Source organism: Amblyraja radiata, chromosome 3, assembly GCF_010909765.2.
Source record: "Amblyraja radiata isolate CabotCenter1 chromosome 3, sAmbRad1.1.pri, whole genome shotgun sequence".
Lineage (NCBI taxonomy): Eukaryota > Metazoa > Chordata > Chondrichthyes > Rajiformes > Rajidae > Amblyraja > Amblyraja radiata.
Genome location: NC_045958.1, coordinates 53,657,226 through 53,675,286, shown reverse-complemented (window position 1 = coordinate 53,675,286; position 18,061 = coordinate 53,657,226). Strand labels below are relative to the sequence as shown.

Here is an 18,061-nt window from a genome sequence, read left to right as displayed (position 1 = left end):
ACCTGGCCGGCTACCCAACTGTTCTGATAACTGTCAACAATTCCGATTTTCACGCTAAGCTCGACACGGGGGCAAAGGTGAATGTAATGTCAATAAGCCTTTTCAAGAAGATAAGGAATAATGAGCTCCTGATTGCAGACCGCTCCACTCTGCATGCTTACGGGGGTGAGGTGCTGAGACCGCTGGGTAAAGCTACTTTCACTTGTGTGCTGAAAAAAACAATGCGTGCCTTGACCTTTTATGTTTTGAACTCTGACTGTGTGACTCTGTTGGGCAACCAGGCATGCCAGGATCTGGGACTGGTGTCATTGGACAGAACGGTCCACAAGGTGATGATATCGGTGGACCCGATAAAGAAATACCCCGACCTGTTTAATGACGAACTGGGCAAGCTGCCTATTACCTACAAATTTGCTACTGATCCAAATGTGTCACCTGTAATTCGTGCACCGCACAGAGTGTCTCACGCCATGAAGGACAAAGTCGAATCCATGTTAAACGACATGGTCACCATGGGGGTGCTAGAAGCGGTCAGCGAGCCCACCGAGTGGGTGTCCACCATGGTTGCCACGTTAAAAAAGGACAAGAATGAAATCCGTGTGTGCATCAACCCTAAAGACTTGAACCTTGCCATCAGGCGCCCCCACTACCCCATGAGGACAGTTGAGGATGTTGCAGCTCAGGTCAGACAGGCCACCGTCTTCTCTGTCCTCGACGCTAAGAGCTCGTTTTGGCAGATACCGCTGGACAAGGGGTCATCAAATCTGACCACGTTTTCGACACCGTTCGGCAGATTCAAGTTCTTGCGAATGCCATTCGGCATCAACTCTGCCAGCGAGGTGTTCCAGAGGACCATGGAACAGCTGTTCGCTGGTCTGCCGTGCGCTATCATTGTTGATGACATCCTGGTCTACGGAAAGAACGTGGTGGAGCACGACCAGAACCTACGCTGTGTCCTGGAGCGGGCACGACAGATCAACCTCAAGCTTAACCCCAAGAAGTGCAGGTTCCGGGTCTCCGAGGTCACTTACGTTGGCCATGTATTCACTCCTGCCGGACTCAAGCACGATCCTTTGAAAGCTGCCGCCATCACTGAGATGCCGGCCCCCACCGACGTGCTCGGCCTGCAGCGTTTCCTGGGTATGGTGAACTATCTTGGGAAATTTATACCCAACCTCAGCGAACTGAGCTCGTCCCTGCGACAACTGACTAGAAAAGACACCGCCTGGTCCTGGTTCCCGCAGCACCAGCAGGCTTTTGATACTTTAAAGTCTAAGCTGATCAGCACTCCTACTCTGACATTTTTCGATCTGAAGCGCCCCATCACTGTCACCTGCGACGCCTCACGATTCGGGCTCGGTGCAGCCTGCCTACAGTCCTCCGCCGATGGCTCCCTGCTCCCTGTCTCCTATGCCTCCCGTACTATGACCGACACCGAACAACGCTACGCACAGATCGAAAAGGAGCTGCTTGCCGTCATTTTTGCCTGCTCTAAGTTCAAAGACTTTCTTTTCGGGAACTCTTTCACGGTTGAGACTGACCACCAGCCATTGGTGACTATCCTGAACAAGCCGATCCATGTCGCACCTGCCAGGCTGCAACGTATGATGATGCAGCTTCAGCGTTTCGACTTCACCATTGTTTATAAAAAGGGTACTGAAATGCACGTTGCTGACACTCTCTCTCGCGCCCCTCGCGCTTCCTGTGATAGCCACCCCTACAAATGGGAGGACCTTCTGGTGCTCGGCGTTGGCTTTGTCCCCACTAAGCAGCTTCAGTGCCTAGCCGAGCATACTGCCGCCAACCCCGCTCTGCAGCGGCTTTCTTCAGTGATAAAAGGGGGTTGGCCGAGCAAGCGCGCCAGCGCAACTGCAGAGACACAGCCTTTTTTCCTGGTTCGCGATGAACTGGTCATCCAAGACGGCGTTATTGTTAAGGGCCACAAGGTCGTGATCCCCTCCTCCCTGTATGACAAGTACTACAGCGTGGCCCACAGCGGGCACCCTGGTGTTGATGCCACGATCGCCCACGCACAGTGCCAATTCTACTGGCCTGGAATGGCTAAGTACATTCGGGACCGTGTCTTGTCTTGCTCTACCTGCAACAGCCTTGCGCCCCACCAGTAAAGGCAGCCCCTTTTGCAACAACCCGCGCCAGCCCTGGCCTGGACCTCGGTGGCCGCTGACATTTTCGAGTGGCGCGGTAAACACTACCTTGTCCTGGCTGACTCGTACTCGAACTGGTTCGAGGTTGACCTTCTGACCTCCCTCATGTCCGAGATGGTCATCCGCAAGCTGAGGAAACACTTTTCCACTTTCGGCTCGCCTGTCCGTCTGCAGACCGACAACGGCAGGCAGTTTACCAGCCAGGAGTTCAAGCTCTTTGCCAACAAATGGAACTTCCTCCACTTCACGAGCAGCCCTGAGTACCCGCAGAGTAACGGGCTTGCTGAGCGGGCTGTCCGGAGTGCCAAACTGCTAATGGAGCAAGCGCGCCTGGCGAATTCCGACTTTTACCTCGACCTCCTGAACCTGAGGAACATTTCAAGGGACGCAACCCTGGGTTCACCTGCCCAGCGGCTGATGTCCAGAACGATGAGACCACCGATTCCGATTGCTCAACACCAGCTGCTACCTCGAGTGCTGGAGCCTGCATCCGTCCAGACGCGCATTCAGGAAAAGCACGACATCCAACGACGGTCACATGATAGATCGTGCAAACCACTCAAGCCTCTGCTGCCTGGACAGGCCGTTCGTCTACAGACTGCTAGTGGGTATTCCCGTCTGGCCACCGTGGTTGGCGTTGCCGACGCGCCTCGTTCGTACCTTGTGAACTTTGAAGGGACTGTTTACCGCAGGAGTCGTCAGCACCTGCTTGCAGTACAGGAGCCGCTCCCGCAGGCAGCGGGACCCTACGCTCCGCCGCTGCGGTTCCAGCCGTCCGCTGCTGTTCCCGTTACCGGCCCCTGCATGCCCCTGACCCCTCGCGTGTTTTGTTCACCTCCGCGTGGGATGCCCATTGCCAACCATTTTTCCACCCTCCTGCACGTTTGTCCCCCCTGCCGTTCTCTGTTTCCCCTGCGGCTTCGTCACCTCCGGGTTTGCCGACGTCCTCTAGTCTTTTTGGTGAGGGGGGGGGAAGGGTTGGTCCATACACGCTCGGGCCGTGTCAGCAAGCCGCCTGTTCGGTATGGTGATTTTGTTTAATTTTGTTGCCATGGTTATCCTCCATGTTTAATCTTCTAAGGGGAAGGATGTAGATGGTTTATGCATGCAACCAATCATATAGCTACCTCAGCATTACTAACCCCGCCTTAGGTATCATTTATAATAACGCCTGCTTCTCCTTCTGCGCAGTACAGTAGCAGACTGGAGTCAGTGACTACTCATGTATCGTTTAACTCTGTATCCTTATTAAAGACTATTAGAAAGTTACACGTGTGTAATGTCTCATTTACATTAGTGCAGCACTTTTGTGTTTCAAGACAACAGCACCAGGGTAGTGGGAGATGGTGGCGGAAAAATTGAATGGAACACAAGCCTTGTTGTACTGTAGACTCTGCAGAAACCTGGTGGGTATGAGAGGTTTAGTGGGATAGAGGCCAAATGTGAGACGAGGTCATCCCTCAGCCTCCTGCACTGCAAAGAAAAAAAAAACTCAAACCTATTCACCTTCTTCTTGCAACCCAAGCCCTACAGGAAGGACCTAGCTTGGCATGAACAAGTTGGACTGAGGGGGCTTTTTCCGTGCTGTAACACTCTATGACTCCCCATAACCAAACCATGTAAATCTCTCAGAGCGGGTGCCATTCTTGACGCTCACGGAGATTGTGACAGAATCCCTGGTCTACAGAATCCCTGGCCAATGTATCGGATTCACAGGGACATTGGCCACCCCCTCGCCTCTCAGAGTATTTTTTCCCCTACAGTCTTCCTCTATTTGCGAGGCCTCCCTTTAACTGAAACACTCCACTTGATCGCTCTCTAGCGCAGGGATTTGCTCCCCCATTATGTAATTGTTTAGAATTTACAGCATGGGAACAGGATCTTTGGCCCACGAGTCCATGCCAACCATCGATCACCCGTACCCAATTTCTCGTTTATCCCACTTTTGCATCCCACACACTAGTGGCAATTTACAGAAGTCAATGAACCCACAAACCTATACGTCTTTGGAGGTTTGCTCCTCCGTTCTGCTGGTAACAAAAATTATTAATTAACCCCCCCCCCGGGGGCTGTAAGTGGAAACAAATGGAAAGTATATTTAGAACATGAAATCATACTTCTACAGTGCACTAAAACATGATTTTAATACATCAAATTTCAAAAAGTTCCTACCCTGGGAGGGGGGACCCCCTTCTTCCACACCCTGTCCCCACTCGGTTGCACCACTCCCTCACCGGGTATCCCCAAGGCCAGTGATCAGTGATCACACAGCCTCCCCCCTTTCAAAAATGCTCCAATCCAATTTAAAGCATATATATTGCATTCAAGTGTAAGTTAAATAACTCGCTACAGTATGCACCATATTGCACAATTTCAAGCTGAAAAATGCAAATGTTTCGTACCAATGGGAGGGGGTAAACCCTCCTCCTCCCCCCCCCCCCCCCCACCCCCCCCCCGGTCTCACGCACATGGAATTAGTTCTTCTATATATATGGTTTAAAGACCCATATAAGGTTTCCAATTCATCTCACCCCCAATCCAAAAGAAAATCACTCCACAGTTCATTTTTAAAGAAAACGTGCCTTAAGGGGACTGCAAAGAGTTAATAATGTTTGCTACATACACTTCAGTAGTATAAAAGTCTGTATATTTAATTCAAACATCAACATAAAATGGATTTGACACAAATGTTCACTGTCACCATTTTAATATGGAAGTAAAAACAGACGAGAAACATGTAGAGAGTTTATAATAATGTCGACATAGGTTAGTGAACGACAGTCTTGTGTTTGAGTGATGTAAACCAACCTGTGCCCTGACAGGGATTACACCAGGCACTTATCTATTCCATCCTACCATTGACCTATTATTTGAGGAAATTCACACCATGCCACACATTACCATTGCAGGTCGACCTAATTTCAGTGTTTAGTTACAACAGGCAGATTACTTAAACAATCTTAAATATTATCAGATAATTTATTAACCTGGGGACTGTAAGTGGAAACAAATGGAAAGTATATTTAGAACATAAACCTAGAAAAATAAATGAGTGACAAATGTTTGGAATAATCCTGAAGGCAGAGAAGAGTCCAAATGAAATCATGATAGTTGTAGACTCACGAGTCACTAAGGTAAACGCACGGGCCACTACGTTCTTACAACGTGTTTAAATGTTTCAATTTTTAACTTCAAGAGTACATTTTACTCGTGGAAAACTTTAAACATGTTTGAATTTTTTCAAGAGTTAACAAGTTTCACAGGTACCTGCCGTTTGTGCCACGAGTCGCTAAGTTCCGTCCACGATTTCCGACGTTCCCGCTACGTTAATTGTACGTGATTACCACAAGTTAAATTTGTTTTAAACTCGGGGTACCTCGTGGGTCAGCTCGCACCGTGAGACAGGGGTTTAAGCAGTATGCCATTTAGAATGGAGACAAGGAAACACTTTTTCCCACAGAGAGTGGTGAGTCTGTGGAATTCTCTGCCGCAGAGGGCGGTGGAAGCAGGTTCTCTGGATGCTTTCAAGAGAGAGCTAGATAGGGCTCTTAAAAATAGCGAAGTCAGGAGATATGGGGAGAAAGCAGGAACGGGGTACTGATTGGCGATGATCAGCCATGATCACATTGAATGGCGGTGCTGGCTCGTATGGCCTACTCCTGCACCTATTGTCTATTGTCTATTGTCTAATGGGTGCATCATTCTAGGGCTACATTTTTTCCTGTTTAATCTGATGAAATATGTCGGCTGCCAAAGTAGTAATTCAGGTTTATTATTGTATTTCTGAGTCAAATATGGATTTGTCGTCTGAAATGAATGTAATATTCATCAATTTCATCTTGCAGCATTAAGCATCAATTGGACAAGCTACTGCAGTTTGGAGAATTGATGATTTGAGCTTCCTCCTTTCATATAGTCCTGCTGCTGTACTTAAACATGAATTCCACTTTGCACCTCAATGTAGCCATGCAATAAAGCATTGCTAACCCAAATTAGTCGTGATTTACACCTGAAGACAATGAAACAATGATGATATTTATTTTCTTTCATTAAAACCATTTGAACAATCATTGGCAATAGTCCACAGATGTAAACTTGCAAATTTTCATTTTCTGGCTCTAGTGAATGAAACATTAGCAAGCTATGAAGATAATACAAGAAACTTCTTATTCCCTGAACCGAAGTTAACTCCTTCATACCCAGGTGTTGACAGAGAAGTGCTGATGCGACGATGTTCAACAGTTTTCGTAAGACATTTTCATTTGACTGATTCCTTGTTTATGATTGTTTCCAATGTTAAGCTCCTGATGAAGTTAACTCTTGACAATATATTTGAATTGGCACAGGTGTACCTGGACCAGGCTTAAACTATGCCTTTCAGTTATATCCATCAATCCATTTAACTATAAGCAATGTGCATACAATTTGGATATTTCTGCTACATTTCACCTTGGCACCAACACTCCTGTACTCAATGCCCTGTTCCTCACTGGATGAATAAACAGACCATTACTGAAATGAATTGTAACTGGTGGAGCCACTGTCTCACAGTGCCTGAGAGCCGGGTTCAATCATGACCTCAGGTGCCTACTGTATGGAGTTTATATATTGCTGTGACTGCATGGGTTTCTTCCGTGTGCATTGGGGGGAGTACATAAGTCAATCTGCGGAGAATTAGGCTATGTGGCCCATCGAGTCTGCTTTGCCATTCGATCTATTTCTCCCTCACCCCCATTCTCCTACCTTCTCCCCATAACCTTTGATACCATTACTAATCAAGACCTATTATTTGCGGCTTTAAAAATGCCTAATTTAGCAATGAATTCCACAGATTTACCATCCTCTGGCTAAATACATTTCTCCTCATCACCATTTTAAAGGTATGTCCTTTTACTCTCCATCTATGCCCTAGGGCCCTAGCCTCACCCATTACTGGAATCATCCCCTCCAAATCAATCGCCACTCATATTTCTATGGGTCCTGGTCCAGAGCCTTCAAATGCAGCTCATTTGTTAAACCATCATCACTTTAGACTTAAGTGATCCAGTGTGGAAACAGCCCTTCAGCCCACAGTCTTGCCGACCAACAATCGCCCATTACATCTATCCTACACACTAAGGACAATGTACAATTTTACTAATGTAAATTAACCTACAAACCTGTGTTTAGTTTAGAGATACAGCGCAGACACATGCCCTTCGGGATGTGAGTCCACAAGAGTCCATGCCGACCGATGATCCCCACACAGTAACACTAACCTACACACAATTTTACATTCATACCAAGTCAATTAACCTACAAACCTGTATGTGTTTGGAGTATAGCAAGAAACCGAAGATCTGAGAAAACCCACGCAGCCGTTACGTCACCACCCCCCCCCCCCCAAAACCCCGCCGCCCCCCCCGCCCTGCCCCGCCGCCCCGACGCGTGCTGGCATTTGGTTCTCTGATTCCTTCCTGTTCTGTGTTCCTCTCTGTGAACGAGCAAGTTCTGCAGAACCAGAGGACAGGCGAGATCCTGGGGAGGTGAAGAGGGGGGATGAGGGGATTGAGGGAGAGGGGGGAATGGGGGAGGTGAGGAGGGAGAGTGTAGGAATATTGGGAGAGGAGTGGGGGTGATAGGGAGTGGGGAATAGATGGACTAGCCCCACCCCTCCCCTTCTCCCATACCCCCCCTCCCTCACCACTCTTCCCCCTCTCTCCCCCCTCTCCCCTCCCTCCCCACTCTTCACCTTCTCTCTCCTACCCCATCTCCCCCTCCCTCCCCACTTCCCCCTCTCTCCCCCTCCCTCCACACTCTTCCCCCTCTCTCCCCTACCCCATCTCCCTCCTGCCCTCCCTCCTCCCTTCCACCCTTCCCCTACCCCCTTCCCTCCACCCCTCCATTCCCCTCCATTCCCCTCCCTTCCCCACCTCTCCCCCTCCCTTCCCCCCCTTCCCTCCTCCCCTCTCAGCCCCCTCTCTCCCTCTCTCTCTCCCTCTCCTTCTCTCTCCCTCTCTCTCCCTCTCCTTCTCTCTCCCCCTCTCTCTCCTCCCCTCTCTCTCTCCTCCCCTCTCTCTCTCCTTCCATCTCTCTCACCTCTCCTCCACCCTCTCTCTCCTCCTCCCCTCCACCCCCTCTCCCTCTGTCTCTTGCCCTTCAGTATCTGCCCCTTTCTCTCTTTCTCTCCCCATTCTCTCTCTGCTCCCACTCTCTACCCCCCCCCCCCTCCATCTCTAGACGCGCCTGCGAGTTGGGGGCTATGCGTCCGTGCATAGGACGGTTATGAGGGAAAAGGAGCAAATTAATAATATTAATATAATATCAGGGGAGTAGTTAGTGTGTGTGACGCCGCATGCCGCGCCCCCCCCTGCAACCACACGTTGGGGGAGAAGACCCAACGGGTCTGCACTTGGTCTAGTATACTTTTAAAAGAGCGTGTGTGTGTGTGTATTTGATTCACATCTCGAAAACCCAACGCCGAAACGGTGACATTTTTACATATTCCGGTAGAGATTTGCCTCATGATTTCAAAAATCCCTTCATCTGTGAATTTGGTTAATTATTTACCGTGTTTTTCACTAAATTTGTTCACAAATCGGACTTTCTTTTCAAATCTGACCAGCTGATGACGTCACAATGCCTTTGGTCGTGGCCCAGCCCCACCCCCCCCCCCCCCCCCCCCCCCCAGCTCTGGATTTAAGCAACTGTTGTCAACACGCAGGCGCTCTGTTTTCCACAAGTTACGCCGCCACCCTCCCCCCCCCCCCCCCCCCCCCCCCCCCCGTTCTCCAAAATGCGCAGAAAGAACGAGCAAGTTCTGCAGATCACGAGGTCACCGACGTTCTCCGATGTTTACAAGCTTTTCGGCTTGCTTATGAAGAACTATCTCCTTGCGGCCTACGCAGCGGGTGAAGTCACGCCCCTCTACCCCCCTACCCCCCCCTCTCTCCCCCTCCTCTCTCTCCTCCTCCTCTCTCTCCCCTTCCTCTCTCTCCCCATTCTCTCTATCCCCTCCTCTCTATCCCCTCCTCTCTCTCCCCTTCCTCTCTCCCCTTCCTCTCTCTCCTCTCTCTCCCCCTCCTCTCTCTCCCCCTCCTCTCTCTCCCCCTCCTATCTCTCCCTCTCCTCTCTCTCCCCCTCCTCTCTCTCCCCCTCTCACCACTCCCCACTCTCTCCACTCCCCACTCTCTCCACTCCCCACTCTCTCTCCCCCCTTCCCCCCCTCTCACCCCCCCTCCACCCCCCTGTGTGTGTGGGGGCGGTTAGTGCGTGTGTGATGCCGCAGGCCTCCCCCCCCCTCCGCACATCCGAGCGTTGATAGGACGAGAACCAACTGGTCCCCCTTGGTCTATGTTTCTTTAAAAACTAAAAACAAATATAGGCAACTAGGACTAACCCAGACGTATCAATATAGCCGGCATGGACGTTGGACCAAAGAGCCAGTTTTCATGACTATCTGGAGGTTTTCTTGCATTTCAATCCTGACAAGTGACTTCTGCCCATGACTCTAAAACAATTTGACCTGAAATTTGTCAAAGTTTTGTACATGCTTCTGATATGCATTCTTTTGGCTCCCCACCTGTTGGAGAAATTACTTTTACTATTTAGACATCAAAACATACTTTAAATAACAGTTCAGTATATTTTACTACTAATTCAACATTTCAATCGATATTGCAGTTAATTTCACCAAAATTGGAATTTTCTACAACAACAACAATCACAGAGTTTTCTCCTAGATCTACAAAGAGAATTTCCTCTAGTTTATGCCTGGTAAGTCATGTATGTGCTTCATTGTTTTTAGACCATCCATTATACAAACTGTATTTATAATTAAAGCTTTATAACCATTTGTGATTTAATAAAAAGTTTAAATTGAAAATAATTTATTTAATTTCATGTGATCCACATGATTTGTAGTATCCACAATGCCTTTGTTTATTTGTGGCATTAAAAACAATCAAATTATCAGTGCAATGAAATATAACTTTATTGTTCCTGAAAACTTGTCAGATTGTGGTATAAGATATTGGTGAGGCCACATTTAGAGCATTGTGTTCAATTCTGGGCACCATGCTACAGGAAAGATATTGTCAATCTGAGGGATACCTTTTACATGCAAAGGGTGGTGGGTGTATGGAACAAGCTGCCAGAGGAGTTTGTTGAGGCAGGGACTATCCCAACATTTAAGAAACAGTTAGACAGGTACATGTGGTAAAGTACAGCAGATGCTGGTTTAAACAGAAGATAGACACAAAATGCTGGAGTAACTCAGCGGGCCAGGCAGCATCTCTGGATAGAAGGAATGGGTGACGTTTCAGGTTGAGACCCTTCAGACTGAGTCAGGGGAGAGGACGATACAGAGATAAAGAAGTGTATGGTGTGAAAACGAGACAAAGGGGATGAGATCAAGGAAAATGTAGAGTAGATCATTATTAGCTAGGAGAAATAACAACAAAGCAAACAAAGATAAAATGTAAACAAGGACAGTGAGACTAGTCAGAGAACCGGGAAGGGGGAGGGATGGAGAGAGAAGGAAGGTAAGGATTACTTGAAGTTAGAAAAGTCAATATTAATACCGCTGAGGTGTAAGCTGCCCAAATATGAGGTATTGTTCCTCCAATTTGCGCTGGGTCTTACTCTGACAATGGAGGAGGCCCAGGACAGAAAGGTCAGTGTGGGAATGGGAGGGGAAAGTTAAAGTGTTTAGCAACCGGGGGAATCAGGTAGGTTCAGGACTGAGCGGAGGTGTTCAGCGAAACGATTGGAGGAGGTATGTGAACCTCTGCCTCACATTAAAAGATTGACGGGTACCTTGGACGGAGTCGAGGGGGAGGTCTAAGGACATGTTTTGCCTCTCCTGCGGTTGGAGAGGGGAGTACCTTGCGAGGGGGTGGTTTGGGTGGGAAGGGAGGAGTTAACAGGGACATGGATAGGACAGCTTTGGAGGAATAGGGGCTAAACGCAGACAGGTGGGACTAGTGTAGTTGTGACATATTGGCCGGTGTGGGCAAATTGGGCTGAAGGGCCTGGTTCTAATGCTGTTTCACTCTGGCTCTAAATCCAGGTGGCCCCTACGTTACTCAGAGGTTAGGTTACGTTACTAGAAACATATTTGTATTGCAATTTTCTGTGATATATATCCTTTTCCCTTTGAATCCCATTGTATGTGAAAATGCACAGATACAGGATGTTCCCTGTCATTAAGTCATTTTATTGCTGAGGACTAAGTGACTGACTGCCATTATTTAATTGCTGTCTCAAGCGATAGACAAGGTTTGTGTGAAAGAAACAAAATAATTTGTTACGTTTTATTTTTAGTCTCACAATGTGCAGCAATAAGATTTGACATTAAATCACTTTGTCAATTGGGTTGGCAGTCATTGCCATGTCCCTCCTTTGCCGTGTTCTCTCCAGTCCGAGAACATGTGAAAAGACATCTCAGGATGCAGCACTGCTGCACTTTTTATCTGCAAAGCATTTTGTCTGACGCACAGGGTTCACAGATTAGCAAAGTTTTTAAGAAGAGGGAATGTCAGGGAAAGGGGAGGGACTTCAGGATTGCATTCATGGGTGAAAGGGGTTGGACAGGCTAGATACAGGAAGATTATTCCCGATGTTGGGGAAGTCCAGAACTAGGGGTCACAGTTTAAGGATAAGAGGGAAATCTTTTAGGACCGAGATGAGAAAATCATTTTTTACACAGAGAGTGGTGAATCTGTGGAATTCTCTGCCACAGAAGGTAGTTGAGGCCAGTTCATTGGCTATATTTAAGAGGGAGTTAGATGTGGCCCTTGTGGCTAAAGGGATCAGGGGGTATGGAGAGAAGGCAGGGATGGGATACTGAGTTGGATGATCAACCATGATCATATCGAATGGCGGTGCAGGCTCGAAGGGCCGAATGGCCTACTCCTGCACCTGTTTTCTATGTTTCTATGTTTCTAAAGGCAATGTAGAAGGAGTTAATGAATTAATGGGTTCATGGAAGTGGAGTAAAGGCCAAGGGATTAATTTAAGGTGCTGGTGCAAGAGCTGGGCATGGCTACTACAGCTCCCCACAATACATCATGTCAGAGAAAACGACTCACAGATGAAGAGCAACTCATGGCTGTACTTTTTTTAGTTTAGTTTTAGAGATACAGCACGGGCACAGGCCCTTCGGTCTATTGAGTTTGCGCCGACCAACAATCCTCATACGCCAACACTATCCTACGCACACTAGGGACAATTTACCAAGCTAATTAGCCTTCAACCCTGTACATCTTTGGAGTGTGGGAGGAAATGAGTGAAAACCCATGCAGGCCACAGGGAGAACGTACAAACGCCATGCAGACAAGCACCCGAAGCCAGGATCAAACCCGGGTCTCTGGTGCTGTAAGGCAGCAACTCTACCGTTGCACCAGCGTGCCGCCCCTCTGAGACCTCTGTTCATATGTCCTCGTGCTGGAGTGAATGCAGCAAAGAAGGGACGGAGGTACACAAAAATGCTGGAGAAACTCAGCGGGTGCAGCAGCATCTATGGAGCGAAGGAAATAGGCGACGTTTCGGGCCGAAACCCTTCTTCAGACTGATGTCCTTCAGATCAGTCTGAAGAAGGGTTTCGGCCCGAAACGTCGCCTATTTCCTTCGCTCCATAGATGCTGCTGCACCCGCTGAGTTTCTCCAGCATTTTTGTGTACCTTCGATCTTCCAGCATCTGCAGTTTCTTCTTGAACAACAAAGAAGGGACGGATGTGACTGCCAACTCAATGAATGCGGTGATGACATATCCAAATCTTATTGACCCCATATTATTGAGTGACTAAAAATGAAAATTGATAACAATTTTCATTATGAATTCCATAAGTGAATTTTATTGTATATCTCAAATTTATGAATAGAGATTTGTGAATTTTGGAAGGGTGGGTTTCAATTACCCAAATTACTATAGTGTGGGAATGGTCTGTACTTACTTTTGTATATGAGAAACATTTCCACTGTTTCACTGCTTCCATTGAAACCTAAAAGGTAAAACATAAAAAAAGACCATATCATAAAGCCACAGCATCCATTTTGTCAAACTTCATTTGTTTTATCAGTCAGAAAATGGAAGAAAAGAGAATCAAATTAGAAGACCAAGATGTGCCAAATCATTTAACCTGATAGGAAGATCATGCACTGAAAGGAGATCTGATAAGGAACCCAAGAAGCCACTAACACTGAGCAGGTCAAGATCCCTTTCTCCTTACTGTAGGAGGTGTTTACTTGAACTTTGTCGAGATGATACGCAGCACCCTCCACCACAAAAATCAGAATCTATATCCAGGCGACCTATTATGATCGAAACTGTAAGTATTTTTGAAGTGAATATCGTTGTGTTAATTGAGGAATATTGCATAATGGTGGGTTTCTCAAATGTTTAAAGAGATTTGGAGTAGAGCATTGAAACAAGGAATCAATGATTCTGAGGATTTCAAGTACTATTTGCAAGGAAAACTTGAAACGGATGGTTTAGAGGTAGGTTTTGAAGCTCAGCTCTTGGTCAGTAATAGTTCAGCTAAGGATAGAATGAGTAACATTTTAAAGAACTTTATAATAGCAAAAGCAAAACATATTTTGTTTGTATTAGTGTGACAGAAGGAAGTCAGAGAAGTATACTTCTCCACTCTCAAGCCTCCCACTTGATAAAAGCCCAAGAGCCAGACCAAGAACTGCAAGTCCAGCTAGATGCAATCGAGGTAAGATGTTATTGATGTGCATTTCAGTCGTTGCCCTTTGCAATAGAATTTCTGGGCCAGAACATTGCACTCTTAATTACACAACAATATGCATTAAATGCATTTATGATGTAGATGGTTGTTATCTTTCACTTACATAATACATTAGGACAACAGCTACTCTGTTTAATTCCCTCCATACTTGTTTTCCACGGCCGATGTCCACTGCATCCAATCCTGGTGCCTTGTTTGATTACAAAATTCATAGCCTGTATTTTATTATTTGCATGATTGATTATTTCAATCTCAGGAAAATAATGTTTATTTCCTCACATTTCTTAGTCCTCATGTCATGGAAATATTTCAAGCATGGATTTATGAAGGGGAAATCATGCTTGACTAATCTTCTGGAATTTTTTGAAGATGTAACTAGGAAAATGGACAAGGGAGAGCCAGTGGATGTAGTGTACCTGGACTTTCAGAAAGCATTTGATAAGGTCCCACATAGGAGATTAGTGGGCAAAATTAGGGCACATGATACTGGGGGTAGAGTGCTGACATTGATAGAGAAGTGGTTGACTGACAGAGTAGGGATTAACGGGTCCCTTTCAGAATGGCAGGCAGTGACTAGTGGGGTACCGCAAGGCTCGGTGCTGGGACCGCAGCTATTTACAATATACATCAATGATTTGGATGAAGGGATTCAAAGTAACATTGGCAAATTTGCAGATGACACAAAGCTGGATGGCAGTGTGAACTGTGAGGAGGATGCTATGAGAATGCAGGGTGACTTGGACAGGTTGGGGGAGTGGGCAGAGGCATGGCAGATAACGTTTAATGCGGATAAATGTGAAATTATCCACTTTGGTAGCAAAAACAGGAAGGCTGATTACTATCTAAATGACGTCAAATTGGGAAAAGGGGAAGTACAATGGGATCTGGGGGTCCTTGTACATCAGTCTATGAATGTAAGCATGCCGGTACAGCAGGCAGTGAAGAAAGTGAATGGCATGTTGGCCTTTATAACAAGAGGAATCGATTATAGGAGCAAAGAGGTCCTTCTGCAGTTGTACAGAGACCTAGTGAGATCACACCTGGAGTATTGTATGCAGTTTTGGTCCCCTAATTTGAGGAAGGACGTTCTTGCTATTGAGGGAGTGCAACGTAGGTTTACAAGGTTAATTCCCGGGATGGCGGGACTGTCATATGCTGAGAGAGTGGAGCAGCTGGGCTTGTACACTCTGGAGTTTAGAAGGATGAGAGGGTATCTCATTGAAACATATAAGATTGTTACGTGCTTGGACACGCTAGAGGCAGGAAACATGTTCCCGATGTTGGGGGAGACCAGAACCAGGGGCCACAGTTTAAGAATAAGGTGTAAGCCATTTAGAACAGAGACGAGGAAACACTTTTTCTCACAGAGAGTGGTGAGTCTGTGGACTTCTCTGCCTCAGAGGGTGCTGGAGGCAGGTTCTCTGGATGCTTTCAAGATAGATAGGGCTCTTAAAATCAGGGGATATGGGGAGAAGGCAGGAACGGGGTACTGATTGGGGATGATCAGCCATGATCATATTGAATGGCGGTGCTGGCTCGAAGGGCCTAATGGCCTACTCCTGCACCTGTTGTCTATTGTCTATCAGACCATATATTCCCATATTCACTTCAATGCCCTCTGAATGTTTGAATTGTATTTAACTGATATTTAAACCCTACTCTCCAGTAGTTCCTTAATAAATATCCAAAAAGTTCTCAGAATAACTAATAGGATTGGAAAAAAAGTGGGCAATGGAAATCCTGCAAAAATTGATTGTGCCAAACAACCCGTTGATATGATGTAAATAATTAGGGAAATTAGCACAGCCTATTGAATATGCTGGGAGTCCATAGCCTGCATTTTGCAATGTAAATCTCAGTAACTAACCTACAAATCCCTCCCCCCCCCCCCCCCCCTTTCATTCCCTACAATTTCCCCCCCTCTCTTCCCTGTACCACAACTGGATTCACATAAATTTCTCCCTCTCCTCCCATCCTCTTTCGCCTATATTCCCTCCTATGGCTTCACAATTCATACCACACCTATCCAATCTCCTACTTTTTGTCTGCCCATCTCTAGCAGTTGTCCAAACCATCTGCCAATCAAAAACCCTCTCTGCCTATATCCACGCATCTGTTACCAGCTTTGTCCTGCCCCCACTTCTCTTCCTGCTTTCTCCAACCCCATTCCCGACCTGAAATGTCACATTTTAATGTTCTCCAGAGATGCTGCTTGACCTGCTGAGTTACTCCAGCACATTCTGTCTTTTTTTTGTAAGTCTCTTTAGTTTAGCAATAGCAGAACTCAAATTCAGATAATAATGGCAGAAATTAATAACGGCATTAATAATTTGCATTTCACACCAATGAAATTAGGAAACATTAATAAGTAAAATAGCAAGACTGAAATTATTTCCCAGAAAGTATGCTGGGCTTTTAACAATACAAAAGAGAATAGCTTATTTGACATTTTATCAAATAGAAATCAGAAAACTGGAAAGGTTCTGGATATATTTTCTATGTTTCTATACTGCCAAAACTCAGTATTTTTTCAGGCACAGTTCAATGACCAATTAGGAATGTATATTATCTTTTATGTGCTTCTCATTTTTATTTAATTCTTTTATCCAGATGTTTGCTTACCAAGATATAGTGCAGACAAGGTAAGAACAAATTAAGCTTGTTCGAATTTCTGGTAACTAATTTCTATAACTCAATGCATTTTCTAGCTATCAGTAATGACCGCAGTGTGTCAGAGTATGGAAAGGTTCAAAACAACATGCGTGCGGCTGAAATTTATGACAAAGAACCTTTCAAAGTATGTGGTTATCTTAGTAGGTGTTAACCTACGATCTTATGTCTGGGTTTCATAGCAAACATTGTAGTTCCTTGGAGAGAGATTTGTATTGAAACTACATTAATGTGAGAGGCTGATGGGTAAGGCAAATGAACAGGGTGTAGATAGGTGCATGCAGCTGGGATGTTTTAGCCATTACGGAAACCAGGCTAAAAGAGAGACAGGACTGGCATCGGAGATGACATTTCATCCAGTGAGGTGAAATGGGTGGAGCTGAGAAATAAGAAACGGATGATCACCTTGTTTGGAGTGTACTACGTCCCCCAAATAGTCAACGGGAATTAGAAGAGTAAATATGCCAGGAGACTGCAGGTAGCTGCAGGACTAATAAGGTTGTCATAGATGAGGATTTTAAGATCCCCAATATTGACTGGGGTGGTCATAGTGCAAAAGATTTAGACAAGTAGGACTTTGTCAAATGTCTTCAGGAAAATTTGCTCAGGCAATATATAGTGGGTCCGACACAAGAAAATGCGATGCTTGGTATAATCTTAGGAAATTGGGAGTAAGTGGATGAAGTGTTTTTGGATGAGCCATTCGGCCACTGTTCTATTAGGTTTAAGATAGTTATGGATAAAGACTGGGCGGGCCCGTGAGTTAAAATTCGGCAGGTCCAACTTTGCAGGTATTGGACAATAACTCGCTCGAGTTGATTGGAGCTTGTTGTTTGCAGGAATAGGAATGTCCAGTAAGTGGGATGTTTATTAAAAGTGTGCAGATTAGTGTTCAGAGCATGCATGTTCCTGAAGGGCAAGGCAGGTCGGTATAAAGAAGCTTGGAAGATGAGAAATTAAGCCTCGGTGAAGAATAAGAAGGAGGCAAGGGGCAGGGAAAGGTAGCTGGGATCAAGTGGATAATTGAAGGAGTTTCGGGAAGTGACAAACACGCTGAATAAGGACATTAGAAGGTTAAAAGGGGGCAGGAGATGGTTCTGGCAGATAATATTAAAGATAGCACCAAGATAATACCAAGAGATTTTACGTACATTAAAGGAAAAACTTGGGGCAGCCAAAGAAAATGTCTTCAGAGCAGTCAGAATTATGATCATGGAGGTGCTGATGGTCCTAACGCACATGAAGGTTGACATATCTCCTAGGGCCTGATCAGATATATCCATGGACAGTCTCTGAAGCTAGAGAGGACATTGCAGGAGCCCTGGCTGAGATTTACAAGTCATCATTAAATACAAGCTTTGAACATCTCACAGAGTTCAATCCATCATCCGAAAATGGAAAGAGTATGGCACAACTGCAAACCTACCAAGACATGGCCGTCCACCTAAACTGACAGGCCGGGCAAGGAGAGCATTGATCAGAGAAGCAGCCAAG

The 18,061-nt window shown here is 46.1% G+C and overlaps 1 protein-coding gene across 4 annotated transcripts in view; it reads left to right on the top strand.

The window, feature by feature from the left end:
• Positions 1-18,061, top strand: part of spata6l (spermatogenesis associated 6 like) — an 83,693-nt gene that overhangs the window by 30,656 nt on the left and 34,976 nt on the right. For all 4 annotated transcript variants that reach the window (XM_033017816.1, XM_033017818.1, XM_033017817.1 and 1 more), the window contains exons 6-10: positions 6,288-6,412; positions 9,828-9,920; positions 13,226-13,474; positions 13,756-13,864; positions 16,508-16,539. In XM_033017816.1, coding sequence (XP_032873707.1) covers positions 6,288-6,412; positions 9,828-9,920; positions 13,226-13,474; positions 13,756-13,864; positions 16,508-16,539 — 608 coding nt within the window. The remainder of the gene's footprint in view (positions 1-6,287; positions 6,413-9,827; positions 9,921-13,225; positions 13,475-13,755; positions 13,865-16,507; positions 16,540-18,061) is intronic.